Source organism: Alligator mississippiensis, chromosome 2, assembly GCF_030867095.1.
Source record: "Alligator mississippiensis isolate rAllMis1 chromosome 2, rAllMis1, whole genome shotgun sequence".
NCBI lineage: Eukaryota > Metazoa > Chordata > Crocodylia > Alligatoridae > Alligator > Alligator mississippiensis.
This window is the reverse complement of record NC_081825.1, coordinates 52,786,645-52,796,178: the sequence shown is the minus strand read 5'-3', so window position 1 is coordinate 52,796,178 and position 9,534 is coordinate 52,786,645. Positions and strand designations below refer to the sequence as shown.

Sequence of the window (9,534 nt, the reverse complement as noted above, 5' to 3'; positions counted from 1 at the left end):
ATCATACATGAATCGGTACTATTGGCCCTCTTCCTACTGAAACACTCAGGCCATTTCTTAGTTTATAAGATCCTTGTGACAGAACTGTCTCTTCAGATGTATTCGTATAATGCCTAACCAAAGTGGGGTTATAATACAAAGAGAATATACGAATTAAATAAATAATAATCCAAGGACCATGATGACACTCAGAAACTCAAGCTAGTAGAATAATGCAGAGACCCTAGCTCCAGCTTGTACAAAAGGCAGCAATCCATATACTCAGTGGATGTTATAAGTGTGTCAACCTACTACTCTGATCCCACCCTTGATTTCCAGTCTGTTTCTGTTACTAATTCAAATGGTTGGTCTTCAACTTCAAAATCAGGTCAGCACAGAAGTACCATTGACCATGCCTCCATACAAAACCTATCAAAATAACTGTTCCTCTGGAACAATGCAGCTTGCAAAGCCCAGGATAAACAGCATGACAGTTGGAGGTCAGTCATTCTTGGTCCAAGGGTATAGGTTGTAGCTGTGCTAGTCTAAGGACTTAGGCAGACAAAGTTCTTTGAATAAATCTGGTATCTTTTATTAGACCAACTTAAATAGTTGGAAAATTCTTCTTTGCAAGCTTTCAGGTAAAAATGCCCTTCGTCAGGCTGAGGAACCATCTGCACTTCATGTGTGGTCTTCCTGGATGGATGGAATGAACAGTAAAGAAGCCAGAAGCTGGTATGCATCAAGAAAGCCAATCAGTGACTATGTAAATTGAGGAGTCAGTGGGTGAGAGACAGGTAGGGGAAGGGGAATGAATATAGCTGGTAAATAGTGGAGAGGTACCTGGGGAGTCAGATATTAGGCAGTTTGTGTGTCATAAATCCAATGTCTATATTTAGTCCATGATTTTTTGTATCGAGTAGGTCGAATCCAGTAGGTTGACCCATTCTTGGTCCAAGGTATTCAGCTGTGAAAGGTGTTTCCTGAGGCAGACAGAACAGAGTCAAAAAACTTTCAATCAAATACAAAACTCTCCTCTTTATGAAGCTTTTTCACCATAACAGTAAAAGAGAAAAGGAAGAAGAGATTAAAATAAAAATAAACCCAGTATCTCCTATGCTAGAGAAGGGGGGAAGACTCCATGGAGATCACCAAAGGACCTCACCAGGCAAATGTTCTGAGGGAGCGCTTTGACACTCCAGTGATGGGCATTATTGAAAAGCCTAAGATAGATTTAAAAAAAAAAACCTGCACATAAGACTAGTGTTCCATGATCTTCACTGGCTGCTTGTTGGTATCTGAATGAAGTTTAATGTGTTGAGTCAGTCTTTTACTCTGCTTTCTGCAAGTTTTCACAACATCTGACAAAGTGAGCTTCTTCAGCTCATGAAAGCTTGTATGATAGATAGAGATATGCATATCTAGAAATAGACATAGCTACATCTTTATGGTGCAAATGTATCCTGCCTCCTATCCCCATGCCACAATGTCCCAGCATCTGTCAGAAAAAGTCACTCAGGTAGAATTCTAGATAAAGAGAGAAGTACTAACAGGAGACACACTCCCTGTAAAGACTCTGGAACTCACTTTCCCTTTCATTCCTGAAAGTCTTCTGGATGTACTTCAGGGGTGTCAATCTTTCAGAGTATCTGAAAGGTGGGTGTCAGAGTTAAAGCATCAGGATAATGAAAGTTCTTTTGGTCCATTTTGGCCCATGTATTTGAATTTCCTTGCATCTAGATGTTGAGTTTATACTGTATACTTCAGCTAGTGCAGTGGCTTCTGATGGATGAAAATTAGTATTAATCTATAAAATTGAGTAGCCACTGGCACCAGGTAACACCTATTTATGAGTTTTAACAAAGACTTAAAAGGGCACTGAGAATGAATGGAGGTGGAGATGTCTCCCTTGTACAGGACTTCTCTCCTGGTCAGAGCTGAGCCACATTCGGGAAGGTGTGGAGAGTCACCAATGGATCCTGTTGCCACTAGAACTGATGTCACCAGATAAAAGAGAACATGAACTTCATTCCCAAAGATCGTTGGTCCAGCACCTTTCCAAAGCACTGTGCTACCTGGGACAAAGGAAGGGGGATAGTTCACACAGTAAAAAAATAACTAACTCAGAGTAAGGGAAGAGGTGGCAAGCCCTGGTAGTCTGAGCTTGGGCAGAAGGTAGGTCAGGGGTGTTGCTTGCTTAGGCCAGCTCGGGCCTTTCTGAACCAGTCAGCCGGCTGGAAGGCAGGGCAGGGTGGAGACAAAGCAAGTCCGTGGTGGAAACCTGCATGGAAGGAGACTGTGATTGAGCTACTGCTGGGGGTGAGGGGTGCCTCAGAGCAGCTCCCCGGTGAGGTCGTTCCAGGCAGCAGCGGCCCAGGAGGGAGGAGGGAGCCCTCGGGACCCCGTGGAGAGTTAGCCCTGGCGCCACGGAAGGAGCTGGGCGCCCCGGGGGGACGCAGCGGCGGGGAAGCGAGGCAGGAGACCCGGAGTCCTACGGGGGCGACCGCAGCTGCCACGGGCCGCGCCGACCCGACAGGCGGGGCCGCGGCTCCGGCTCTGAGGCACGACACAACCCTCAGGGCTCCCTGCCGCCCCTTCGCGAGCCGGGACGGGGACAGCCCCGAGAGCTCCAGCTCGGGGGCACTGTCCAGACGGGGCGCGCGCCGCTGCGCCGGGCTCGGGGCGCCCGCGTGGCGCTTGCACGAGGGGGCGGCCCCGCGCCCACACACGGGGGGCTCCGGTCCAGGGGCAGGGGCCGCCCCCAAAGTTTCAGCAGCGACGACTCCAAGTTGCCGCGCCCGCTGGCCGCGCGGAGCCTCCCCTTCAGCAGCATCCTCGGGGCCGGGGCCGGGGCCGGGGCCGGGCTGTGCCGGGGGGCGGAGCAGGGCGCACCTGCCCGCCCGGCAGGGAGCGGCGGCGGCAGCAGCCCCGCGGCGCAGGCGGCCGCCGGCCCGGCCAAGACCCGCCTCCGCGCCCCGTGATCATTAGCAGAGAGTCCCCGAAACACTTGCTCCTCACCTCCTTCTCCCTCCAGGCATTGGCGAGGCCGCCTGTCAATCACGCCGGCACCCAGCGCACCGGGCGCCGCGGTGCCACAGACACAGGCGGCGGCGGCGGCCACAGCCACAGCCCGGGGAGCGGCGTGGAGCGGAGGATGGAGGAGGAGATGCAGGCGGCGGCGGCGGCGGGCGGGGAGGAGGCGCGCATCCTGCCCAAGATGTACCGGCAGCGGAGCCCCTACAGCGTGCTCAAGACCTTCCCCGGCAAGCGCGCCGCCCTGCCCCGGCGCTACGACCGACCCACCATGGTGGAGCTGCCGCACGTCCGGGCGGCGGGGCAGCACTTCCCGCCGCCCGCCGCCAGCAGCAGCAGCGCCGACCCGCCGCCGCAGCACTACCCGGCGCACAGCCCCTACCTGAACGGGCCCGGCCGCGCCGCCCAGGGCCGCCCGCGGACGCCCGCGCCCCAGGCAGCCGCCTCGTCCTCGGGGCGCTACGGCCCCGGCCCCGGCCCGCCCGGCGACGGCGGCAGCCTGGAGCTGAGCGCAGGTACCAACTCTCCCACCAACTTTGCGAGCGACCGAGGGGCGGGCGGGGCCGCTCCCCGGGCCCGGGGCAGCCGCGGCCCCTCGCAGCCTCCTCCGGGCTCCGCTCTGCCCGCGGCGGGGGGCGGCGGGCGCCTCCGCCGCTTCCAGGCGTCGTTATGTGCCGCTTAATGACTGAAGTTCCCGCGCTCGCCCGCCCCGGTTAAGTTGGTGCCGGTGCCCGGCCCAGCCCGGCCGGGGGGTAGAGCCCTGGCTCTCCTGCGAGGAGGCAGGGGCAGTTCCCCCCGCTGATTTCTGGCATTCAGGCACATTTTTCACGCCCTAAACCCTTTCGCCGTCTGAGGGATTCGTTTTCTGACACAACCGGCGGCATTACACAGAGCCGCTGCCTCTTTTCTCTTTTTTTACCTCCCCCCTTGGTCAGGGCCGGCTGGAAACCTGATCGTGACTTCTCAGTGAAGTGCCAGCCTCCAATTCCCACTTCCATGCCTAATCACAAGGAAGGAAGGCAGAAGGGCTGAGGCAGAAAGCTCTGGGTGCCCAGGGCGCCCCTGGCTCAATCCAGTGCAATCTGCTAATCCTAGCAGGAGAATCGCCCTCCTTGCATCTTGAGCTAGATGTCAGAGAAAACAGATGAGAAGGGACAGGTTGTTGTTCTGTGGCTCGTGATTTAAAAAAAAATAGATTTCCTGCTTCCTTGCAGTGTTTTCATAAAATGTCGAGCAGAACAGAAGATCAAAATATTGTTGGTTTTTTTCCCCCACTAAAGGTATAACATACCAAGATGTTAAATGCATATCTTTCTTCTAGTCATGGCTAGGAGTTAAAACCCACGTAGATCTTGATATGCAACCTAAATTTGGCATCAGGAAATGGGAAATTGCATCTTTAAGCAGAGTACAATCAAAAATGAATTACAATAAATCCTATATAATTGCATAGGTCATTCTCTTTAATGAGATTTTATTAACCTGACTGTCAAGCTTTTGAGTCAGGCAGATATTTTATCTTCTTCAACTGATAAAAGTGTCAGCTATAAACCACCATATAAATATTCATAAATCTACACATCTGTGGCAGCCTATCAGCATCATTCTTTTGGACATTAAAAGCATTCTAATTACTTTCTGTCTAGCAGAGCTGAAATGCTGCCTGTTATAGTATGTGCTTGGCAGGCATGATTGCTTTTGTTTGCCATCACAAATAGCAGCATCCTATTTTATATATTGATGGTCCAGAAAATATTCAGGGTTTGACTGAACAGGATGAATATTAGAAAGCACCATCTGGTTTTGATAACATCGGGTATATTAACTCATCTGTTAATTTTTGACACATCATTGATTTATTTATTTAGAAAAATTGTATCCTGTTTTGGTATGTTGCTGTTTGCCTTTGTAACAAATGTGATGACATTTCTTTACTAAACAGGGAAATGTGCAAGTTAATAGAATATATTTCAATGTTTTAATGCACATTTTCTCCCTAATTCATCTAGTATGCTGCTACTTCCGTCATCTCTCTCCAAATAATTGCAGCATGTTACAAAAAAGGGCTTAATTTTCTGTCTCATTTATGGGCTTCTACTACACATTCACTGCTTTTTATGATGAACCCTGTGATCCCTGGCATTAAATCATACTTTCTTTTTCTGAAACTATCTTTAATTTTTAAATAATTGAATAGTATTTTAGCATCTTGGGGAACACAGTAAACATGGGGTACAGGAGTTCTTTACAGAAGTGTGTTACTCTTACTAGACAGTTAAATATCTTCTAAAATAATGTTTGCGGCCTTATTTTTACCACAAAGCCTCCTAGGCAGGAGTCCTAAGCTTTGATAAGTTAGAGTTTGAACTTCCTTGTGTTTCTAAATCATACTGGTAGTTAGAGATCTGCTTCAAGGATTTGCCATAGACTTGGCTCCATATGAAAAATGAGTTCAGAGAATGTTGCCTGCGTGGTTAAATGCTATTGAGCTCTTGCATCATCATCACTTGTGCATCTGCCCTATGCTTTTCATTGTACAGCTAAGTTTACCCCACAGGCGAGCCAGACACGCCCTCCCCTAGTTGCATGCTTTATGAACTAAGAAGAAAGAACCCTGCATAATACACCTGTGCAGAGAGAAAATGCTGTTTATCATGGGTACCAGAATGTGCCAGATACAGTCACTTAGAGGCCTGTGCTTGTGACTTCATGATCCTGAATCCTAAATTTCATTTAAAAAGAAGGGGAAAAAACTATGTTCTTATGGCTATGAAGAAAATCTTAAAACACAAACTGAGTATAACTAATTCTGTGATTTTTGCCGTGGTCTGAAGATATCCTAAAACAATAGCTCTTAATGGTGTAAGTTGCTCTATATCTTTCTGCGTAGTTTTTACTCCTAGATCTACTTCTCTGGAGTGTGATTTGGAGTGCCAATGCCATTCCAGAAAAGGACTGCATATAGTAGTCATATCTAGACTTGGAAAAAGGTTGTTCTCAGAGTGAGAGAGTGTGAGGTACATATCTTTTCTGGTGTAGATGTGACTTCTGTGTTAGAAGTGTGTCATTGGCCTGACTGATGCTCTGGCTGCTAGATAAGTACTGGGGAGACCTGCTTTTCCCAGGAGTAGGGATTCTACTGTCATTTCTCCTGTTTCTGAAGAAGGGGAAGCCCTACTACTGCTCCTAGGGAGAAAGACGGTCCCCTTCTTACCAAATCTGCCTGAAGACAAAAGAGGGGTTCCCTGTGTCATTATAGAGATCAGGGTCACGGTGCATCTAGCATCCCAGAGTGCCAAATCCAGTCATAATTAGAATCCTGTTGAGTTCCCAACAGTGTTCCTGGAACTCTCAAAGGTATTTCACCTTGTCTACATGTATTTCTGTACCATATTTCAACATTCCTCCTAGCCATCCATCTCCATTGTTCAAAAAACATTCATTTTAATTGTTTTCTGATGGGGAAGGTAGTTTATCTTGTTTGCAGATGACATCAAGCTGGGGGGAGAAGTAGATAGGTTGGAGGGTAGGGCTAGGATTGAGAGTGACCTAGACAAATTGGAGGACTGGGCCAAAAGAAATCTCATGAGGTTCAACAAAGACAAGTGCAAAAACCTGCACTTAGTACAGAACAATCCCATACTCCAGTACAGGCTGGGGGCTGACTGGTTGGGCAGCAGCTCTGTAGAAAAGGACCTGGGGGTTACAGTGGACAATAAGCTGAATATGAGCCAACAGTATGCCCTTGTTACCAAAGAAAGCTAATGGCATACTGGGCTGCATTGGTTGGTGTGTTGCTAGTAGGTAAAAGGAAGTGATTATTCCCCTCTATTTAGCACTGGTGAGGACACATCTGGAGTACTGTGTTCAGTTTTAGGCCCCCCACTACAGAAAGGATGTGGACAAATTGGAGAGAGTCCAACAGAGGGCGACAAAAATGGTGAGGAGGCTGGGGGACATAACTTATGAGGAAAGGCTGAAAGGCTGAGGGCAGTGGTGATGCGTACGGTGTATGGGGGTACACGTGCACCCCCTGACATACAGTACTCCCTGCTTAGGCAACAGGTGGGGGGGCTGGCAGGAGAACTGGTACCCCAACTGCGAGCACCGGCCGGGGGGTGGGGGCACCAGCTGAAGCGCTGCTGGCACTTCGAGGAGCACAACTTGTGCTTCCTAGTCAGCGAGATTGGCTGCGATGGGACCTTCCCGCCGCGGTCGCTGACTGGCCGCTGGGGGGGGGCATGTGCCCCCCCTGACTCAGGTGGCACCAGTCACCTATGACTGAGGGAATGGGGCTTATTTAGCTGAGAGAAGAGGAGACTGAGAAGGGACTTAATAGCAGCCTTCAACTACCAAAAGGGGGGTTTGAAAGAGGATGGAGGTAGACTGTTCTCAGTGGTGGCAGATGAGACCGTTGCTCCTTGTTCTGTCAAGTTGCAGCAAGGGTCGTTTAGGTTGCATATTAGGAAGAATTTTCTTACTACAAGGGTAACAGAACACTGGAACAGGTTACTCAGAGAGGTGGCAGAAGCTCCATCCTTGGAGGTTTTCAAAACCTGGTTAGACAAAGCTTTGGCTAAAATGATCTAGTTGGAGATGCTTGTACTTTGAGCAGGGGGAGGGACTAGATGACCTCCTGATGTCCCTGCCAGTGCTAACTTTCTATGATTCTTTACATAGTGCCTGAAGTGGTTTTCCTCCGAAATTTTGAAAAAAGTTACTCATGGGGAAAGAACTCTCAAAAGCAGTTCCATTCTGCTGGGTGAAAGTTTCACAAAGCTATGAAGAACTGGAACCAGGAGGTTGTACCAGAAAACACTCAGATACTGTTTTAATTACAGAACAGGGGGTTTTGTTCCCAGTATTAAACACTGGATATGACTCAGTTTCCCCAGTAAAAGGAATAATCTTCTGGTGTTCTATTCAGATTGTTTCCAGAGGTGAAAAAATGTATACTAATAATCCTTGGATATACTTACATTAACAAACAGCATAAGAGGTCACAGAAGAAAGTTGCATACCCCCTTATTCCGGTAAAAGCCCAAGTGAGTAGATAGATCTTGCAGTTGGCAACCGAGGAAGTGAAACAAATAGTAGTGTGACTGGGACATCAACCCTAGGCATTGACTAAGGGAAGTGAGGTGCCAGGATGGAGGCAGGAAGGTGCTAGAGTAGTAGAAGGGGGCAGTGCCTGGCATGGACTCATCCAGTAGCTGTTAGCCAGTGCCATAGCAAGGGGAGGGGCAAGCGGGGCGACTGCCCTGGGCTCCAAAGCAAAGGGGTGCCAACCAGGGCAGGGCACAGAACAAAGCTGCAAGCAGCTCATCTGGGGGGGGCGCAGGGATGGGGGGAGGGTGGCTCCCAACTCTGCACGCACTCCTGGGCAAGCATGGGAAGAGCATGTATCCCCTCGGATCTGTGCGCAGGGCAAGGGCAGGCTGCCATTGTGGGCTTTGCCTGGGGTGCCAAACTTCCTTGCCATGGCACTGCTGTTAGCACTGGCCCTGCAGACTGAAGGAGGCAGGAATCCCCTTGTCAGCTTTGCTCTCTTCCCTCTGCTGTGTGTCCAGAAGCTACTGTGTTAACCTTTCCACAGCCACTGCCAAATTAGTGCTTTTGAAGTGTTGTTCCACATACAATTTGGTAGTAGCTGTAAGAGAATTATTATTGTAGCTGCTACAGCAGTAGCATCGGGGTGGGGTGCTGATGAGGGGACTTGGTTCCCATTTCTCACAGTAGGAGCCTTCAGTCCCCAGGTGAGCCCATGCTGCAGTAGGTAACATTGCCTGTTCTCCCAGCCCACCCAGTTCTCCAGTGTTCAACACACCCCCCCTCTTCCTTGATCCCTTCTCTGACTAGGGCTCAGAAATAGTGAGCAACACTGCTGGAAGCAAGAGCTGTCATTGAAAGTGCAGGGCTATCATGATCCTTATGTCAACAGCGTAAGCCTAACCAAGAGTAAAAACAATGCATTTGGAGGGAGTAGATTTATAAAGTGACCAGGACCAAAACCAAAGAGGGATTAGAGATCTGAATTTCACATAGACCCAGATTCATGGCTGTTTTATGCCCCCCTACATTAAAAGAGCTTACAGCTGCAACTCTTCATCTGCTACAGTTTCTTAGTATTTTTTAAAGATACTTTGTGTAGGACCTTTTGCATTAATCCAGCTGAGAGGTAAAAAAGACTCTTGGTCAGTATCGTAGACAATGATGGGAAGGCCCATATCTGATATGCCCATGTAGATTCCCAGCCAGCCACTGGCAATGCACAGGGGGTGCACATGGGTACACGTGCACCCCGTGAGATCGGCCATGCACCCCCTAGAAACGCCAGCCACAAAACCAGAAGTGCCACTGGAAGTGCACTTTTTCACTGCTGGCTCTGATCAGCTGCTGGGAGATCCCCCAGACTCAGGAGGCACTACTCGCCCATGCGCTGCAGCTCTTAGCGGAAATGTAATTTCTGGATAATACTGCTAATCAACAAGCTAAAAATAGCTTATTGTTATTAATTAGAAG

General features: G+C 49.4%; 1 protein-coding gene and 1 long non-coding RNA gene across 4 annotated transcripts in view; one reads left to right on the top strand and one right to left on the bottom strand.

The window, feature by feature from the left end:
- Positions 1-546: 546 nt before the first annotated feature.
- LOC132248540 (uncharacterized) lies at positions 547-3,081 on the bottom strand. Of its 2 annotated transcripts, none has more exons than XR_009459762.1 (2): positions 2,998-3,081; positions 547-962 (listed from the first exon to the last, which is right to left on the bottom strand). It is a non-coding gene; the product is annotated as an uncharacterized LOC132248540 (long non-coding RNA). The 2 variants fall into 2 exon arrangements; XR_009459761.1 differs by lacking the exon at positions 2,998-3,081 and adding an exon at positions 1,567-2,832.
- A 34-nt stretch (positions 3,082-3,115) lies between these two features.
- Positions 3,116-9,534, top strand: part of BEND4 (BEN domain containing 4) — a 51,055-nt gene continuing 44,636 nt past the window's right edge. For both annotated transcript variants that reach the window (XM_019481045.2, XM_059721674.1), the window contains exon 1: positions 3,116-3,527. In XM_019481045.2, coding sequence (XP_019336590.2) covers positions 3,134-3,527 — 394 coding nt within the window. In that variant the 5' untranslated portion in view covers positions 3,116-3,133. The remainder of the gene's footprint in view (positions 3,528-9,534) is intronic.